Raw genomic sequence first — 21,090 nt, 5'->3', positions numbered from 1 at the left:
TGGACTGTAGCCTGTCAGGCTCCTCTGTCCATGGGATTCTCCAGGCAAGAATATTGGAGTGGGTTGCCATTTCCTTAACTGCTCAAATCTTAAACAACTAAGTGTGAAAGCAGAATGCACATACTCAGAGGTTTTTAAATCTCAAATAACCAAAAGGGCTGTGGCATGAGAATATAAAACTCATTCAGTCATGGCTTTGAAAATCCCCAGTGAAAAGTGCTAATACCCTCATTACACTGTATAGAGCAAAGACCCTTGAGTGTAGCAAGCTGTTAATTTTTATTCCCCTGTCACATGTCTAACAGGCGCCCCCCTTCAAAGGATGTTCCTGTTTGCTCTGGCTTTGTTTCCCAATCACTTCCAGAGTGTTGCCTTTGCCAATTTCTGGATCATTTTCCAACGTACTTATCTCATATGGGACTTTTTCTCCAGTGTTTTTTGTTTTGTTTTGTTTTTTTCTTTTTGCTAAACACGCCCAGTTGTGATACAGTCACACAGATTCAAGCTCATTTTCTCTGAGGTGTTATCAAAAATCAGTCCAAGACTGCATGACAGATTCACATTTAAGTGAAAACACTGGATCTTCTAAATTTCTCTAGAGAGAAAGGCTGCAGTGGTTTCCTTCAAAGTTAATGCTGACTTTCTGACTGGGGGATCTTCCCCTTCATTCAGCTAGCACTAAATACTGGACCCATTGACAGTTTTCAAGTTGACAGGCGCACATTTTGCCTTCCAGTTCGTCAGCTGTTCTGGCAGCTTGACAAAAAGTTCTCTAACTCCTCCTCAGGTGGCTTTATTTTGCATGTGACTCAAAGCCAGGGTGTTGCCCCGTTGCATTGTCAATCTGCTGGAAGAGCAAGCCTGTGCTCTTCAATGGTTAGGGTTATTATTACTAGAAGGCTAGCAAGTAACAAAAACAGGAGTCAGGTGCCAGGGAAACTCCTTATATACCCGAAATCTATCCCAAGTGTGGCCCTTAGACCAATAGCTTAAGCATCACTTGGATACTTACCAGAAATGAAAATCTCATGGCCCACCCTAGATCTTCTGAATCAGAATCTCTACTACTGGGGCCCCCCAAAATCTGTGTTTTAACAGGCTCTCCCAGTGATTCTGATGCATGCTAACATTTGAAAAGCACCACTATGAACTCTTTTATTATTTATATTTGAATTGGATATTTTTGGAGGGATTATTCAGTACCAAGTAAGGATGCCATCCTTATCTCTGTGTCCCAAACATTGGGACCCCAGTGTGGAAACTAAGGCTCCCTTATAAAAACAAAATCCCTAGGGTCAGATGGGCTCAACATAGCTCTTGGCTCATGTATGAGAAATGGATCGTCCAGTTCTCTCCTTTTTACTTTTTTTTTTTAAATGTTAAGTAGGTATCACTAACAGATCAGTAAACTTCAGGAGAGCATTAACAATTTCTGTGTTATTCTCATTGGCCGTAGAAAAGGGGCCATAAAAGTCATGTGATGAATCCTTGGATGCTGTCAGAAATTATGGTTCCTAGACACATTATAGGAAAATAAACGTGTCTGGTCTATAAGTCCCTGGCGGCTCAGTGGTAAAGAATCCACCTGCCAATGCACGAGATGTGGCTTCCATCCCTGGGTCGGGAAGATCCCCTGCAGAAGGAAATGGCAACTCACTCCAGTATTCTTGTCTGGAGAATTCCATAAACAGAGGAGCCTGGCGGGCTACAGTGCGTGGAGTCACAAAGAGTCAGACATGCCTTATCGTGGACTAAACAACAACAACAACTCTATACAACTCAACCCACCAGAAGGTAATAAGAAAAGAACACTTAGGACACTGGAATTCCATTGCCCTAGTTGGCTGTGTACATGTGATACTAATCACCTATGAGCTAGTACCCTGATCTCCGCATCTAGTAGGTGGCACGTATTAAGAGATGCTCAGGGAAACTGTCTCTCTGGCTAAATGCAGATACTTTGGCTCATTTTCACGTTCATCCTCTGTTCACGGCCAAATTGTCGCAGATGTCGTCCTCTGAGTATCTTCATTTCTTTCCGACAGCCGATGTGCAAGATTCTGCACTTTTTCCACCAGTACATGATGTCGTGCAACTATTTCTGGATGCTCTGCGAAGGCCTCTACCTGCACACTCTCATCGTGGTGTCTGTGTTTGCTGAGGGACAGCGCATGTGGTGGTACTACCTACTGGGCTGGGGTAGGTATCTTCTGCTGCTGGGTTTTGATCCGCTCTTGCCTCTGCCTGATTGTTTGCAGTCTTCTGCTAGTCTTGATCAGAAGAGAGTCAAGGGCTCAGGTTCTGTGAGGAGAGATGGAACACAAGTCCTGGCCACAGTCTAGTCTCCAAGAGAACTTGATAGACGCTCTTAACAAGTTCAGACAGACTGTGATAGGCATGGGGATGAGTGCCGCAGAAGAGGGCTGTGGTGATGAGAATGTCTTCAGGAAACAAACCCAGCTGACAGATGGGCAGAAAGCATGCCCTGATGGAGAGAGGACCCCATTCTCCCCAAAGAAAACGAAAGAATGCTTCTTTCAGTAGTTACTTCCTTACAAGTCTGCATGGGACCACTTACTGGTCATCTTCTCCCAAATCGAAGCAACTTCAAATGCTGGAGTTTAGTTCTCAGAAAAATCATTTATTTTTACCTCTTCAGATTGATTCTTTGCCTTGCTGGCCCTCCCATTGTTGTAATCCAAAGAATGAAATTCCCTACCCTCCATGAACTTTTATAGTGAACAAATAAAACATTTCTAGTGCTCCAGGAGATGAATCCTAGGGAGAGAAGGATTATTCTTTCTCTCACCATCTTTAGTGGAAGGGAAAGGTTGTTATGGCTCTGGAAGCCTAGAGGGAGAAGAGGAAAAGGAAAGAAAAACTAAACTGTGTAAAAAGTGACATCATGATTAGGGGAAGGTGAAGAGCCCTAGGAATTAGCAGATACAGAGTCTACACTCTTCTCTAAAGAATGAAACATATTTCCTTTCTACAAAATGGCAAGGTAGAAGTGAAATCTCCATGTTGCCTCTCTAACACTAAAATGTGCATTTCAAAATCAATCCAGAGAATGAATTTCTGATTCTAAACCTGAGTGGGATGTTAGAACTTCTGTGAATAAAACACAGTTACGTCTTGTGTAAATAGTCAACTCAGAATTCTTTCAAGTCAAACATTTAATCGATGGTCCCATTTTGAATTATATGCTTCGTGGGTTAAGAAGCTGAGGTGGTTCTTAGATGAAAACTCAATATTCTGAATATCCTTTTGCACATAATTCACAGAAAATAAAAGTGTGGCAGTCTAATTCACCCGAGACACATTTCTTAATCTGAGGATAGTTTTTAAAACTGTCTACAAATCTCAACCACATGAAACAATATTTTATTGGGCATGGGTACACCTGAGAAAAAGAGAATTTTGTTTGTTTGTTTGTTTGTTTGTTTGTTTTTGACAAAAATTACTTTACTCTAGATTACTTTTATAGAATGAAGGTTAATTTGTAAAAGATACAGACAGGGTGCACTGCCAGCAGCTACATCCTTCATTCCATTTGTAAATTCAAAGTTGTTTTTGACAACTACTTCAAGGTTTACACAGAGAAGTAGATTCTGAGCTACTTTACTGAAGGTCCTGCAGCCAGAACTTACAGAGGGTAGCTACTCTGAAGTGTTCTTATTGAACGAAAATAGGATCAACACACATGTTGTAAACAGAAGAACAAAAAGCCTAGAAGAAATCCTGAGGGCAGGTCAGCGTATGCCCTGAAGGCTGCATCCCTTCAGGACAGCCCTGCTCCCCTGTGTGAGAGAGCCCAGTTCACACACAATGAAAAGCATTCTGGTCTATTACTGCTCATCGTCGAACCTACCTCACTGGATAATTTGTGAAAGGCTTTTAAGTAACTGGATGCTGCTAACCAAACTCTCTTACAATTTGTGACGTTCTAAGAGTGTTTTATCTGCTTTGACCAAAGGTAATTTGCACAAGAACATCAGGACGACATCTTGACAAGGCGTTGAATTTGTCACTGTTCTTTCCATCCAGCTGTAGTTATAGCTTTTGCACTTTTTTTCTTTTTTTTTCGGTTTTAGGACTCCCGCTGCTGCCAAGCACTGCTCATGCTATTGCTCGGGCTCTGTTATTCAACGACAAGTAAGTATTGTGGTTTTTAGTCAATTTACTTGTAAATAAAAGGTGATATTAATGTATTCCCCCTTCTGTTATTCAGCTGCTGGCTGAGTGTGGACACCAACCTGCTGTACATCATCCATGGTCCAGTCATGGGGGCCCTGGTGGTGAGAATTGCTTTTTAAATCCATTAACAGTGTTATCTCTGTGGGGTGTTCTGTCAAGATGGTTTTATGTAGTATGTGTATTACAACTCCAAAATGAAGTTAATTTAATGATAATCTGTAATAATAATTTGATCCAAGAATCTTTTCTTAAAAAATGATTTTTATTTAATACAATTGAGTGGAGGGGCAATAAGCTCATTTCTATACAAGCCACAGCAACAATCCAGTGGGTTTCTTTTTTTTTTAGACAATTCAATAAATTCTCCTAATTAAAGATAAAGACCAAAGGTGAAGATGTTGCTGATAAGAATGAGAGAGACCACAAAGTCCCCTTGCAGCATTTTCCACTGGGCTCTGCCAAACTAAACCATCTTCCATTTCAGCTTTGGTCCATGGGCCATCATCATGACCACCACTGAACATGCACTTGAAGTGTATCTGGCACTTCACATACATTGCCATGCTGTTTGCTAACAGCAGTCCTTCAGAGTGGACACATCAAGATGGTTCACCCATTAGGAAAACTAGACTCAAAGGCTCAAGGAAAGTCATTTAGAATCCCATGACAAGTAAGAAGCTGGGCAGGGAGAGAATATGGTTATCTGAATCTATATTCAAGTTCTTTATTTCTCCCCACAGTTTGCAATATGTGGGCCATCATCAGAGCCATCAAATTGAATATTTAGACATTATTTCCCCCATTAATCTCAAATACTGTTTTCTTCAGGTAAGAATTAGAAAAATAAAAACAGTTGTAGTCATAGACCATACTCTTCTCCTGTACTGAAGAATCATCCATTAGGAACTGATCAAACTGGGTCACACCCAGACTGTCTCCTAACTTTCCTGGCCTTTCCAATTCAGATTCAAGTTCTTTTGCCATTTTTCAGAGTAGCGATGTACTTACTAGTTCAACTGTGCTCACAAGGACCTACTAACGTGGGTCTTGAATATTTATCACCACTGCATAAGAATTTTATTTTTATTAAAGATCTCTTTCCTTCTTGAATTTTGGGGGTAACAACATTTATTTCTACTCTAGGTAGAAAAACCACTCTGATTATTTTTAAATAAATGATCAATTAAAATTTTAAAACAAGCTTGGTTTCAAAAGTAACTTTCACAGCCAAAAGTAGTTTTTTGTGATCTATAAGAATGGCAGATATTAAAGAGTGACCATACCAAGTGCTGGCAAGCGTGAAGAACAACTGGAATTCTCACATAATGCTGGAGGGAGTGTAACATGAAGCCACCTCTTTGGAAAGCAGTTTGGCAGCTTCTCATAAAGTTAAACATACATTCACCATATGAACAGGCCTTTCCTTCCACTCTTAGGTAACTTTTTCAAATGAAAACATGCCCCCACAAAGACTTGTACACAGGTATTCACTGTATGCTTATTCATAACAATCAAATTTTGAAAACCATCGCAATTTCCATAAACAGGAGAATGAATAAACAAATTATGTGTGTGTATTATTTATATAATGCAGTACTACTCAGCACTAAAAATGAATGAAATGCCAATATACACGACACAAATGAATCTCACAGAATACTATGTTAAACCAAAGTAACCAAACACAAAAGAATACAGAGTATGTGTGTGTATCACACTCCCATTTCTGTGATGCTAGAAATCAGTGGCTACTAGAGATGGGGGGATGGAGTTGTTGACTGCGAAGGGGCAAGAGGGGGCTTTCTGGGGTGGTGGAAGTGCTCTTTTCTTGTTTGGAGTGGTTGTTACCCTCGTACATACATTTGTCTGAACTTCCCAATTGTAAACTTAGAATCTGTGAAGTGATTTCCTTTAAACAGTGTTATTAGAAAACAAGAAGTAGTCTGGTTTAGCCTTCTCCACTGCATAAGCTTTACAGATAAATTTCTCAGATCCAAACTAGTCCTAGATAAGGGGGAAAATCTTAATGAAAAGATAAGATGGTGATATCTAAAAATATCATTTTTTACTTCCCTTTGGAAAAATGATAAAAACCTAAATAAAGAATAAAACATCTTCCTTAGATTTGAACCAAATGTAGTTACATATTCAGGATATTATTTTCTCATTTAGAAAAAAAGGGGAGGGATGTTAATTCATGCTCCAAAAGAGTATTTGGCTCCCCTGATGCTCCATGTTGTCATAACAAGGAGCAGATGGTCTCAATTCTCAGGCAGTCTCTTGTGTTCCATCCAGTGTGTGTGCCAGCCCTCCTTCCCACCCCCCGACACACACTGGGTAGCTAAGAACTGGGCCAAGGGGGTGTCCTTCAGGGGCGTTCACCGGGAGAATGTGCTCAGAACATCGTCTGTCTTTGCAGTTGAACTTCTTCTTCCTGCTGAACATCATCCGGGTGCTTGTGAAGAAAATAAAGGAATCGCAGGAGGACTCGTACATGTACCTGAAGGCGGTGAGGGCCACTCTAATCCTGGTGCCCCTTCTGGGGGTCCAATTCGTCATCCTTCCCTGGCGACCTTCCCACCCCGTGCTTGGGAAGATCTACGACTTTGTGATGCACTCTCTGATTCACTTCCAGGTGAGGGGTGATGTGCTCTCTGATTCACTTCCGGGTGAGGGGGGAACCATGGACGCAGCCACTCTCCCAGCTACTTGGAGCAGGGGCCACAGTTGTCTGAGGCTTCTCTGTGATGAGAATGAGCCTTTTGAACTCACATTACCTGGAAGGGAGGTGGACCTCTCTGTCTTCCTCACTGCCTGCTTCCCCACCTTTTGAATCTTAAAACTGAGCAAGGAAACAGGAAATGGGAGGGCTGAACTTTGAGAATACGTCTGGAAATCCCATGGACAGAGGAGCGTGGCGGGCAATCATCCGTGGGGTCGCACAAGGTCAGATGTGACTGAGTGACTAACAACAAACAACTGAAATATTTGTCCAGAAATTAACCCACTTGCCCAGTGCTGAGGACAGAGTTACTCCCACAGTCGTTGACCTCTCCTTCTCCTCCTCCATATCTGAGGGCCACAGTGGGTTTTGCTTTATTGAGGAGAGTGTTGAAGATCAATGTAATTGATGCCAGTTGGCTTTCCAAACTGGATCATCATCAACAATTTTGACCATTTCTATAGACACAAGCTTGGGGACACAGGAAACTTGAGTGGTGACAGGAACTTCAGAGTAGTTACTAAATCCATGTCCTGTTTGGCGAGGTGGACTTAGCTGTGGGTACAGTACTGCGCTAGTTCACCACAAGGACACAGGTCAGAGTCAGGCCTACAGCCATGCATTGTAACGTGTGTTTGCAAAAGTTCTCTCTACTAAACTCTACAAGAACCTTGTTTTTAAGTTTTGGGGGTACAAAATTTCTTTTCATCTCCCCTAAAATCAGCATATTCTGCTATAAATCTCCATGTTAAGGGAAGCAATATATTAACCAGATTAATGAGAACAGTCCTTGTAGCCAAACAATAGAATCCTTACAAGAAAAAGTCATTCCTGATGGAATATTCTTGGAGCTAAGCCCTGGACATGAGTGGTAGTAACTGTTTTTCCATCGAACTTTGACTTGCTATTGCTGTAGTGAAATATTCCTCTCCAGGTTGTCTATTTGTATTGATTACTAAACAACACAACACACACAAAAATAACTTCAGCTCCATTTTTCCTCCTCTTTTTAGGGATTCTTCGTGGCCGTCATCTACTGCTTCTGCAACCACGAGGTAAGTGTGCATTTCACGTAATAGTGTCACCTCTTTATATGAACCCAGCACTTTCTGGCCTCCCAAGGGCCTCTGTGCACTTTGCACTATCTCTCACTTCTACAGTTGACCTTACAGGGTTTCCTGACTAGCCCAATCTTATTTTTTCCACTACTACAAGTTGAATCTTATCTATGTTTTTATGTGGTACAATTGCAGATATTATCCAGACAGGTAGCTAAATTCACATTTCCTGGCATTGTCCTTTAAGCTGGTTGGAACCCTGAGTAGCAACAGTGAAAGCTATTCTGGGTTCCCATAGAGTCCAAGTCACATCCCCACTCCCTTGGGAAGGACCAACCCATCACTAGGGCAGAGCCAGTATCTAGCCAGTCTGTCCTGAGTCACTGCCTTCTTTTCCATTTGCTTGGTGCCAGTGTCACAACACCTATTCAACTCTTGGGAAATCACCCTGGAGTTAAGACTCAAAAGGAAGTAAGTAATTTGTTACCTGAATATTTAGATCAGGAAAACCTAGAGATCCACATGGCCAGGGTCTTAAGGGGTTTTTTTTAAGCCAGAGTTCCCTTTCTTCCAATGATATTCTACATGGAAGCCCAATTTGTAAAACATAAGTGGAGCTGCTTAAATTTGTACCAAAGAACTTCCAGGGCTACAATGAACATGATTTGAAAGCTCCCTCATTTGTCAGGTGAGAATTCAAAACTCCAGAAAGATCACGTGACTTGCACAATGTCACAATCATAGCTTATATCCAGGACTAGAACCCAGATTTCCTGATTCCTAGTTAAATGGACTAAATCTTCCACTGCACAGCATTATATATATGTCTCCTTCCTGAAGCTTCATTAGTATACTTCCTTGAGTTATACACCTCATAACTTTTAGTGTTAAAGTATCATTTTAAATCAATCTTTATTAATAATTTTATACCAAAGCATATCACATTTTGTTAAGAGATCTACATATTATTTCCAAATTGGTAATGAGAACCATTGTCTAACCATTATCAATTGATATTTAATGAATTTTCTAGTCTTTATTTCTTCAGTTAAACAACATTCAGTGGGCACCTATGATATTTTGCAGCTCTGCGGCCTCTTGCTCATCTCCAACCCTCAAATTGCAAGATTGTTCCTCCTGTTCTCTGTTTTAACTGATACATTTTATTCCTTCATTCATCCATCAATTCCTTCCTTAATCCAACAAAATCATTCATTATTGCTAGGGACTATCCTGAAAGCCTGAAATAGAAATATAAAGCATCTTTCTGTTAGCAGCAAAGTATCTCTTTAAGAATAGTAAAAACTAATAAATAAATAGGACTTAGGTCACCCCATCTTTATATCAGTTCCTGTGAATGTATATCCCTGCCTCTTGAATTGGCTCAGGTGGCATACAAAATAAATATTTTCATCTAAAATAATATCAGTATAGGGCTAATATAAAAATCAGGTTCAGGCAGAGTATACTTTGAAAACACGAGAGAACTGCATACATTTATAAAAATACCTCAATATTGATTGTGTCTTAACCATGATGCTGTCTCTGAAGTGGCAGGCATAGAAAGTGGGCCCAGAGGTGCGCCTGACAGTTGAAAGTCTCTAGTTCAAGTGTGTTATCTCTGCTTTTAGAAGTAAAGAAACATCTCCATTTTAATTAGTATCATGTTACTGGGGGAATGTACAAGTGTGACATTTCTAATAATATAGAAATCATGTACTGTGCCAAATGTAATATCACAGTCCCATGAATTGTAGGCATCTGGGCCTCAGCTGGGCCTTCTGTGAACATATTGTCTTACAACACTGAACACGGGCAGGGCAGTTACTCATGCAGGAAGTGATTTCCAGCCACATCTGAGATAGGGCTGTGATCAGGCTTTGCCTGACTGAATGTTACATTTTGGCAGAAATCTAGGGGGCTGATACGTCAGTTCTACAATGAAGATAAAGGTTTTAATTTTTCTTTATTATCCATTTGTGGTCAGTGATTCCTGCCATGGAAATGGATAAGATAGTCAGTGGAGGAAAGGATTTTTGAGAATTCCAGTACTAGGTGTCAGGAGGTGACTGTGAGAGCACGCTTATATAAAAAACATTTCCCACACCTCTTCCAAGACAGTGGACATTGACCATCCAATCATTTCAGTCAGTTACTAAGGAACTAAGAGACCTTAAAAAGATGACTACAGCTATGTGCTTAGTTGCATCCAACTCTTTGAGACTCCATGGACTGGGGCCTGCCAAGCTCTTTTGTCCATGGGATTCTCCAGGCAAGAATACAGGAGTGGGTAGCCATTTCCTTCTCCAGATTACAGCTATCAAGATGCCCAATTTTTCCTAGCTCTGTACTCACCACTTCCCTTTCCTGTTTGTAAGGGATTCTCCTTATGTCCCTATGTGCTATTTCCAGATCAGTAATGCTATCACTTCATATGCAAAGATAAATTTTTCTATTTAAAAATTCCTTCAATAAAACGTGGTTTTCAAAATACTGCCTTTCTAGAAAACTCAAGAAAGTCAGCTTCAGGACCCAAAGCTAAGCTATGATTTCTTTGTCCTAGACAAAAAATGATCAGAACTCCTGAGATAAAGCTCAATTCAACAGCACATAACTGCAAGTTCTTACAATGAACTTAACAGGAAAACAAAGGCCAAAGACAAAAACATCCAAACAACCACGAAGATTCCAACCTGATTTTCTTTTTTACAAATATAGAAATAGAGACCTCAAAATGTTACCCACCCTATACTGTTAGTTAGTAACAGAACCAGGTATAATCATTATTCCTTCAAGCCATCAGGACTCATATTTTTTTACAGTTGACAATAAATAAATTGGCATAATCGGGAAAATGTGACATGATCTGTGTTAATTGCTTTTATAACTAGCAATGCATTTATATAATTCAAAACTTTGTGTATTCTACTTTCCCCATGGGCAACTCCTTATATTTCTGATGCCTTTCAGAAGCAACCAAAGTCTCCTCTGTTTTTTTCAAATAGATTCAATGCCCATATTCTTGTGATCAAAGCACTGTTAGGCTCAACCTGAGGTATTGTAGGAGATAATTGCCCTTATTAAACTGAAATTATTGAAGTGTCTTTCACATGCTGCTAAGGGCCTATTCTTACATGTGTGGTTTACAAATGGAAGCAGATTGCCATCTCCACACAAAAGGATAGCTTATAATTCTGGAATACAATTACAGGAGGCGATGAACATTTCTGTCATAATTTTTAAAAATTAAAATAGACTTCAAACCCTTTGGCCTCATGCTGGGTACTTCATTAGTATGCATGGATACTCCAGTGGCGATTATTTTAAAAAGACAGATGAGGCAAAACAAAGGACTTCCTTTTTTTTTTTCCCCCTGCTGGGCACTGTCCGCCTCAGACACCTTTAAATATCTGTGTTACGTTTTAGCTATAAAGACAACGTTGGTATTTAGGAGATTTTGAATCCACAGAAACTATCAGTTCCCTTTGTCTGGGGACAGTGCTTCTCTGAGCTGTATATTTCCTAATTCAACAGGGCATTTGACAGTTCCTAGATAATAAACTCGGCATTTAAGGACCTATGTTTAATAGACAGTACAGCCCAAAAACTGGAAAGCAATTGAAATATTTACTAGGTTCTTGAAGAGGTGCTAAAGGAAAAATGCCATGGCCACAGGTATTTAGCTGAAAGTATAACTCAGGAGGGATGTTCTTTCCCAAATGTATTCAGCTATGGTTTCATATCAGCCCTTTCTTATATAATCAATCAAGTCTCTTCAATTCTGTAACTCTCCGTACTGCATAGACTGCAAAGCAAAAGCTCACAAACTGACAGGGAAACATGGTAGCTTTTTCAGAAGTGAAGTAGAAGACAAAGTGGGTGATTCAAGAGAAGAGTCTGAACTATTCACTCATCAACACCTTTAATAAGTGCATTCGTATTTGAAAATACATTCCTAGGGTAATCTTCCCACCAAGAGTATTACCTTTCCTTTTCCCCCCAAAATTGAACACACTTTTCCCAGCACAAATCACGATGTGAAGAAAACTTTCATTTGCATTAACATCCAATAGTTTCCAGGCTGTTGAGGACTCTCCGTGGAGACCTAGCTTAGAATATATGAGAAATAACTGAACCTGAGATCAGAAACTATGTCATTAAGACCTCTTTTTATATCCTTGGCAACACCACCGTCCAAAGGTATACATGCACACACATAACAGAAGAGTTTCCTTCAGTCTAAAGACCACCATCCTGCCATAATAAGGGTATAACAGTAGGAATACCTGTAGCCTCCTTGTTTGGTATTATACTTACATCTTAGAAGCCACTCTATTCATACTATAGCCATGTAATCCATCAGGCAGCTAGGTGAGATAGAAAAGTTGTATTGAAGAAAGTAATCTCAGAGGGGTTAACTATCCTGCCCAAGATTTCATGGCTAATGTGGGCAGAGCTGGTTTCTTGACCCAAAGTTCAATACTTGTTCATGGCATCAAATGAGACACAGTGAAATGGCCTTGTCAGTGGAACAGGCATTGAAAGATGATGTGATGTTACTATTACGAGTGTTTGCTTCTGGTAATTCCAAAATCAGCAACCCACTGCAGCTCCCGAACAGTTCTCCAAATCATACACCGTGGTGTGAGAGAGAATACCTAACAATAAACGTAGATGACCCGGTGCTTTGTAACTCACCTCAGGGAGGAATTAAAGTTCTCCAAAACCTGTGTTTCTAAGTCTTATATCAAAACTCAGGCTTTCATATTTGCATGAAATGAAACTTCCATTTCTTCCTCAGATTCAGTCTAGACATTTTTAGCACCCTCACCCTAATACCACTGGATGTCAATACACTAATTACAATACAGTCATGGATGGTCATTTTCTTGGCATTAGAAACTCACTCTAGAATGGATGTTGACAACCATTCAGAAAACATTTATTGAATAACTGCTCCTTCCCAAACACCATGACATCTAGCATTACAAAAAACGAATAAGACATGGTTTGTTAACCACTAACCAGAGTTTTATTGGGCACACCTCATTTCAAGCCATGCTGGATAAAGGAAAATCAACAGTATAAGGCCATTATCGTAAAATCCAGAGCTGTGAAATGGCTCCCAGATATTTTTTCATGACCAATAATGTGTAGATTTAGTTAAAAGCTTCTGCTGTATCAGAAGTTGTAGCAGATAAAAAGTTTTCAGACTCTCCCTTCCTAATATGATGTACATGCCATATTGAATATGAAACCAAATCAAATTTCATTCATGGGATAAAAGCTCTAATGAAGAAACTTTTGCTCAAAAGAGCAAATAACCTTGCCAGGGGCAGCTGAGGCAAATTACTCAGTACACACACACGCACGCACACACACGCGTGCGCACACACACCCGGGCAGCTGAGGCAAATTACTCAGTACACACACACGCACGCACACACACGCGCGCGCACACACACACACACAGACACACACACGCGCACACGCGCACACACACACACACACACCCCTGATGAGCGCCGAGAATTATGCTCAGGGCATTCCCGGCAGTGATATGAACAGAAGGTTCCCTTTCGTCTTCCAGGTCCAGGCCGCCCTGAAGCGTCAGTGGAACCAGTACCAAGCTCAGCGCTGGAATGGCCGCCGCCGGGCCCACCGTGCGGCCAACGCCGCCGCCGCCACTGCCGCCGCCGCGGCCGCCCTGGCTGAGGCTCCGCCGATCTACATCTGCCACCAGGAGCCGCAGAACGAGCCCGCCGACAACCTGGGCGAGGAGGGTGCTGAGGTCATCCCTATGGAGGGAGGGGAGGTCATCTCCATGAAGGGTGCCGAGGTCATCGCCGTGGAGGCTGCTGCTGAGGTCATCGCCGTGGAGGGTGCTGAGGTCGTCGCTATGGAGATCATTGAGCAAGAGTCATCCGCTTGAAATGTGACGCCAACAACAGCCTTGTGATCCCTGTGCCCTCATTTCCTGGGAGCAAGACCGACCCTGCATCGCAAGTGATCTCCATCCTCCCAGGAGCACACATCTCATTTGTGAGAAGTATCAAGTGCATTTTTCCATAGTGAATCTGAAGACAGTTTTACTTGGTACTATTGCTACTGGGAGACAGTCGAGGAATGGAGTCTCCCTCTCCACCACCTGTGAACTCTGCAACGCCTGTGAACTCCTGTGACTACCATCTTTCATCCAGGACTGAGATGTACAAATGTCAGAGTAAGGTAAGCAAAGTAGCCGAGTAAAACAAAAATGGACCTAGTTCAGATCCAGGGTGCTCCTTGTTAATCTTGAGCCATTTCTAACCTTTGAAAAATTCAAGTCACCATCAATGGTTTTCTTTTTAACTCGAAACTTTTAAATTAGGATACTTTGGTATTTGGCTATGGTTCTGATTTTTTTATTTCTTTTTTTAATTTCAATTGATTCTGATGTTACTCAGATTTTTACCATCCACAGATACACACACAATGTAAACTGCACGAATTACAACTTGACCTCCTCAAAACAAAGTGACTTTCTAATGTAGAGATGACTAAGTTTGTGGGGAAAAAAGACCTGCATTTGGCAGGAAAATGTAAGGCTTTGAATGAAAAAAAAAGTCAGTTTGCTCCAAATATTAGATGGTTCTATGTGTTCATTACTTTACTAATACTGTGCGCCCAGCTTGGTCTTGGGCAGGTCCTGACTTCTGTAAGAAGAAATTGGCTTTCGTGTTGAATGTGCTTTGGTTACTAACATTTATAAATTGGGAGGTCACAAAGAATCCATCACTAAATTTTTCATAAAACTGCCAAAAAATCGAATTCCTAGTGGAAGAGAATACTCTCTCTAAAGAGAGTTTTCCACTTTCCTAAACTCCAGGATTTATAAAGCAAATCACTCGAGGTTTCTAAACCTCTTGCCCTTGGGTGCTATCTAGCAGTAAAAGATAAATTTGTTTAAGATTGGTAATTAAAAGACTCCATATAACTCCATTAACTGCTTTCCACCCAGCTTCTAAGCTTAACAAGATCTCGGCCTTTTCCAGAAAGATTCAGTGGGGCTAATTAGAAATCAGTTTGTAGTTGACCTCTTGTTTGATGCTATTAGTGAAACAGGAGGGGGAAAAAAACAATTAACCACTACAAGTTTAACTGTACACCAACTCATTTAACATAAGAGTTTCTCATTAAAATCCAATGTTATATTCCCATACTTGTCTTTACTTTCATATAAAATCTTCAAAAATCCCTGAGTAAACCAGTATCATTACTGGCACCTGAGATTAATTTGTGAATTTGCAACAGTACTCAGTTACCCTTATGTAATTTGTATTCTAAATGAAGAGATAAATCAAAGCCCTCCACATCTCAAGTCTCAAGTATGTGCTCTTATGCCACTGCCTTTCAGAGATGATATAGTTTTAAGAGATGATATAGTTTTAAGAGATGATATAGTTTTAAGAGATGATATAGTTTTAAGAGATGATATAGTTTTAAGAGATGATATAGTTTTGGAAAGACAAAAGAAAAATATATTCTTTCAGAGAAAATGTATTTTGGATACTAAAGTAGCTTATGTCTCCTTTACTTGAATGTAAGGGAGGATTTGAAAAGAGGGTATTTTTCCAATCACAGTGTTTATGTAATAAGTGTTCCTATTTTTGTTTACAAACATGGAAAACAGTATTTCTGGCAGCTCTAGTACAAATGTGATAACATTTTGCTGAAATATTCTAAATGCTATTGTGCTAATATAGTAGTGGCTGAATAAGATCAAACAGCTTACTATAGAATTGTGCACAGTGCTAAAAATGACATGAAATGCTTGCCCTGTATCCATGTATGAATTAATAAAGAGTAATGATAAGCAAAAGTTGCATGTGTGTTTCAGTTGTGTCTTTCTTTGTGACCCTATGAACTCTGGCTTGCCAGGCTCCTCTGTCCATGGAGTTGTCTGTGTGCAGATTTTCTAAAGAAATATATCCATCTCTTCATTCATTCATCTCATCTCCTAAGCTCATTCCATATTATCTCGGATGCAAACATCTCATCTTGTTTGTATTGCAGGAGATGGCAAGATAATCCAAAAATATAAATTAGAAAACCATATGCAAAAACACCAAGGTTATTGTCTTTGTCAATAGCCATCTTCAAGCTTCACTTCGACTATAACCTCCAAAGCACAGTTCTCATACCCTTGTCAATGCAAAACCACCGAGGACTATCAGCCTATTTTGTGTAAGTTTGGGAAGCACAGCTAAGAAATCGAGAACAAGAAAGTATCACATTCTTTTATCATTGCTGTTCTGTTTTGTTTTTTTTTTTCATTATTGTGGGACCAGACTTGAACTGTCCAACATCCCATCAGCTCATTAGAATTGTTACAATCATTGATTTTTAAGATAGTTTTGGAGATTAAGGCTGGATAAAAGGCAACAGATTAAATATCATTAGAATGCATAACAACCACTATTAGAAAGATTTTCAGATCTGGAAATCATGAAATGGAAAAAATGAGGATTAAATGAGAACCATGATGAACTAATACAGGCAAACAAGCAATTTGTAGGTTCTTCATGCAATGTAATAGCACCCAGACTTGCTGGCCTCTGGAGATCCGGGGAAATTTTTCATAAAGGATACATCAAGACTACATTTTTCCCTTTGTGTTCTACTGGGGAATACAAATAAATATCATTACCCTTGTGATGCTGAACAAAAATAATTTCCCATCATACCATAAAATCTGACTCTCCAATAGGGTAACTTGAATTCAAATGGTCAGCTGCCTTCCAGCTTTGGCCCAAAATCGACCTTTGGATGTATGTTGATACCATGGCTTCTGAAGGAAGGAAAGATGTTGGAAAGAAATGATAGAAACACTCATCACAGAGCTCCAACCCTTCTCATTCATTCCTTCATTCATTATCATTGATTGAACAGATGTTTCATACACCTTTCATCCAGCTATACAACAAATATTTGCAAATAGTAGCCATTATGAAACAATTTCTTTGTGTCAAACCTGCCAAGTGAACCCATACCCTTAAACCATGCACGTGTGCGTGCTCAGCAGTGTCTGACTCTGCAGCTCCATGGACTGTAGCCCTCTGTCCATGGGCTCCTCCAAGCAATAATACTGTAGTGGGTTGCCATTTCCTCGATCTTCCCGACCCTTGCGTCTCTGGGTATTGGCAGTCAGATCCTTTAGCGCTGCCTGGGAAGCCCACACCTTTAAACCATAACCACTGATATCTTTGGGGCGAAAGAACACACACATGGGGTGGAAAACCAAAGCGATACAGGGTTGGAGGTGGTAGCTGAGTGTGACCTTTTCTCCACATTAGCCCTGAGTGGGACAGCTAAGTTATAAGAAATATTCTTAGAACAAGATCTCTTCCTAAAGGCTTAGCAAGGACTCATTTTCTTGACAATAAAGTCTAAAATAGTAGCTCTTTCATTGGCTAGGTTACGGTTCAACACCTTATCATTGTAATGAACACTTCCAGAGTTTAAGATTATTCATGAAGAGGATGGATCAGAAGACATATTTAGGAAAGCATACTTAGATAAGCTCAGAAAGAAACAATCATTTGTCATTTAGAGAGAGGAAACAAGATGCCTCCCTCCTAACTTAAGCTTAGGAAAACTGATTTTACTGAATCAATCCTAGATAACTTGTATGGGTGGGGAGGGAGTTTGGGGAATTAGCTGGAAACATGAAAAGAAAGGATGATAATATATGCACATGCAGACACAGGAAGACACAGAGAAGCGACATTTGAAAATTTAAAACTAACAATATTTTTAATTTTTGTTCTTCTGGACATAAAATTAATATGTTTAAGATCTGTGAAAAGCATTGAAGGAGAGAAAACAGTCATTGAAACTATAAACTAACTTAGGTCAGGAAGACTTCCTAATATATCTTCCTCCATTTGAATTAGCAACACCTCTGAAAGATTTCAGAGATTTTTCCATTAATTTAAGCATTGATCAGCCAGACTCTTAGGTCACTGATCAGTGTCCAGTCTCCATTTCCAGACATCCAATGCCTTCTACCTAAGTCTCTCAGAAATCCTTCCACTGACATTCAAACTGTGTTGCTCTTTGCCAGCTAACCAGCCATCATGACCAACCACTGCATGTCACCACAGCCTCCTTTACTTCAGAGACTTAATATCACATTTTAATTTGGAGAAATCGCCTCCAAACAAAACCTCAGAGTGTCACTGGTGAAGTGCTAAGTAGACATTCCATAAGAACCAACTGAGGGATCTTCAATAAGAAAAAAAAAATTCAGAATAGATCAGGATATCTGTTTTCATCCAATCATGCCAGACTCATTCATCAGAGCTAGCACACTAGTCTCATGCCAAAACACACACCCAGCTGTGAGCCCTCAAGATCTCTGCCCAGTAGGGTAGCTGGTGAGCTCTCAGGGCAGTTAGCACTTCTCCAAGGCATGCAACCTTATAGTTTCTGTATGCTGTCATCCCAAAATGCACACTGTGAGGCTTAATATGGAGTTCAGTCACAGAGAACTTAGGAAGAACATCCATCAAATAGAGATAATCTGAGAAGGAAGGAAAGAACACCAATCACTGAAACACTGTAGTCAATATAAATCTATGGATGTTAGCTTGCTGCTGCTAAGTCGCTTCAGTCATGGCCGACTCTGTGTGACCCCATAGATGGCAGCCCACCAGACTCTCCCGTCCCTGGGATTCTCCAGGCAAGAACACTGGAGTGGGTTGCCATTTCCGTCTCCAATGCGTGAAAGTGAAGTCGCTCAGTCGTGTCCGACCCTCAGCGACCCCATGGACTGCAGCCTTCTAGGCTCCTCCGTCCATGGGATTTTCCAGGCAAGAGTACTGGAGTGGGGTGCCATTGCCTTCTCCAGGACATTAGCTTACCTCCCCTTTATAACAACCAAACATTTTTAATCCCTGTTTTAGTGATGAGAAAACTAAATGGAAGTCAAGTGGGAATAATGTGCCCACCACCATCACAAAGTAAGTGGCTGAGCTAGGGTCTGAATCAAGAGTACCCAATGCCTTGAGCACCCCCATGTAAATGGGGTTAGGTTTTGCAAACTCACTCACAAGAGCAGGCAAACTCCTCTCTTCCTTCCCCACCACAAAACAGGGACTGAGGAAATAAAAACTGAAAGTCCCTTTGAGACTTCCCTGGTGATCCAGTGGTTAAGAATTTGCCTTCCAGTGCAAGAGACACAGGTTCAATCCCTGGTCAGGGAACTAAGATCCCAAATGTCACAGAGCAACTAAGCCTATGTGCCACAACTAAGACCCTAAGCAGCCATAAATAAGTAAATAAAAAATCTGAAACCCTTGAACATTACAGCCAAGCATCATATCTGGTGCTTCCCAAGAGAAACTGATGGGGAAACGCTGCAAAGCTGTATTTATTGAAATGCAGAAACTACTGGGATTATTTGGAGGCAAATCTCAGATTTCTATATTTATTAAACCTAAGTCAAGGCCTGACATAAAAAAAAAACCTCCCCAAAGCCCCTGCTTTTTACATTTCCACCTTGGAAAGACTGGCACAAGCTCTTGTTTGGGACTTCTGGCTTCCTACTAAGAATGTTGCCACAGTTGGTAGTTTCCCCTTTCCTGGTGGAGATGCAAACAAGACTGACCAGATGGGTTTAGATCTTGGCCCAGAGCACCAAAGGGGGTCCCCAAGGAGCATTTGTACCTGAAATAGTGGGTACAGTGAGGCCTGGGTGAGCTGCTGAGACAGGAGGATTGACTCCAAGTTGTAGAAGCTTATTTCAAAGGGGCTCGGGAATAAGGAGGGTCAAAGGGAGCGTCAGAGCCCGGGTTAAACGTGTTCAGTTCGTACTGGGTTACTGCTTCCAGCTCAAGAAAATAAGTCAGAGCTGAGGGGATTGGCCAAACAGGGATCACCTGCCTGGGAGCAGAGATGCGAGGCTTCACACTGCAGCTTAGCATCACTAAGCTGGGGCCTAGTGAAACGGTTTGCAGCGGTGGGAGTATGGTTCCACTTAAAGAGATAGAGGTGACACTTTCAATTTAAAAAAAGATGATGTCTGAAAATCAGGGGTAATTTTCTACTGCAAAATGTTAACTAAAACCTGTCCTTCATGGTGGATGTTCTTTACCCAGAGGAGGACAGCTGTCAGTTCCTTCTCCCCATCCACAGCCATGGAAGCCAGTATTTTTTCCCCCAAGTGGTTCGGTTGGAATCTTCAATAGCTTATTCATCATAAATCTCAACAGGACACAGCCTCCGTTACTCTGTTAGAAAATTTCCTCTGACATGTTGCCATGTGACTTGTAAAGCCTAGTTGGTCATTCTCAAAGAATGGGCTTTGGGATTTTGCTGGTGGTCCAATGAGTAAGACTTCAGCTTCCGAGGCAGGGGATGCAGGTTCCATCCCTGGTTGGGGAGCTAAGTTCCCACATGACTTAAGGCCAAAAAACCAAAACATAAAACAGAAGCAATATTTAACAACTTCAATAAAGACTTTAAAAATGGTCCCCATTAAAAAAAAAAAAAACCTAAAAAAGGTGGGGCATTATTTAGAATGGCCCAAAGGGGAAATCAAGGCCAGTGAGGTGAATCTTTAGGCTCATAATTCTGCAAAGTGGCAATGAAAGGGTCTCTACCTAATACTTGGACAAAACCAACTCTAGAAGGAGATGAGAAAATGAAAATAGAGAAGGACAAATACTTGAAGAAATATTGTTTAAACCCACCAGGATTAAAGAAAAAGACCTCAAACAGGAAAACCTCATAGATTGCCAAGTAAATTCCACAAACTAAAAATCTTACTAATACTGACAAGGTTGGGTCAAGATCAACATAAGCCAGCAGGCTAAACCTTTCTCTTTTAGGGAAGAAAATAGAGACGTGGATAGCTAAGAAAGCGATATGGTCAGTCTCTTCAGTTATGTCCCTCTCTTTGTGACCCCATGGACTGTAGTGCGCCAGGCTCCTCTGTTCATGGGATTCTCCAGGCAAGAATACTGGAGTGGGTTGCCATTTCCTCCTCCAGAAGATCTTCCTGACCCAGGGATCACACCCAGTTCTCCTGTGTCTCTTGCACGTCAGGCAGATTCTTTACTGCTGAGCCAT

At 40.8% G+C, this 21,090-nt stretch overlaps 1 protein-coding gene across 2 annotated transcripts in view; it reads left to right on the top strand.

The window, feature by feature from the left end:
* The window catches only part of CALCR (calcitonin receptor), a 42,870-nt gene extending 28,961 nt beyond the window's left edge, over nucleotides 1-13,909 (top strand). The window contains exons 7-13 of one of the 2 annotated variants that reach the window (XM_068973199.1): nucleotides 2,046-2,199; nucleotides 4,095-4,155; nucleotides 4,232-4,298; nucleotides 6,617-6,832; nucleotides 7,933-7,974; nucleotides 13,568-13,768; nucleotides 13,868-13,909. In XM_068973199.1, coding sequence (XP_068829300.1) covers nucleotides 2,046-2,199; nucleotides 4,095-4,155; nucleotides 4,232-4,298; nucleotides 6,617-6,832; nucleotides 7,933-7,974; nucleotides 13,568-13,768; nucleotides 13,868-13,909 — 783 coding nt within the window. Of the gene's footprint in view, nucleotides 1-2,045; nucleotides 2,200-4,094; nucleotides 4,156-4,231; nucleotides 4,299-6,616; nucleotides 6,833-7,932; nucleotides 7,975-13,567 lie in introns of both variants that reach the window. The other variant, XM_068973200.1, reaches the window with a different exon arrangement.
* Nucleotides 13,910-21,090: the final 7,181 nt, after the last annotated feature.

The sequence above is a fragment of the Capricornis sumatraensis genome, chromosome 5, assembly GCF_032405125.1.
Source record: "Capricornis sumatraensis isolate serow.1 chromosome 5, serow.2, whole genome shotgun sequence".
Classification (NCBI taxonomy): Eukaryota; Metazoa; Chordata; class Mammalia; order Artiodactyla; family Bovidae; genus Capricornis; species Capricornis sumatraensis.
The sequence above is the reverse complement of the archived record's forward strand: the minus strand, read 5'-3'. Positions and strand labels throughout refer to the sequence as shown.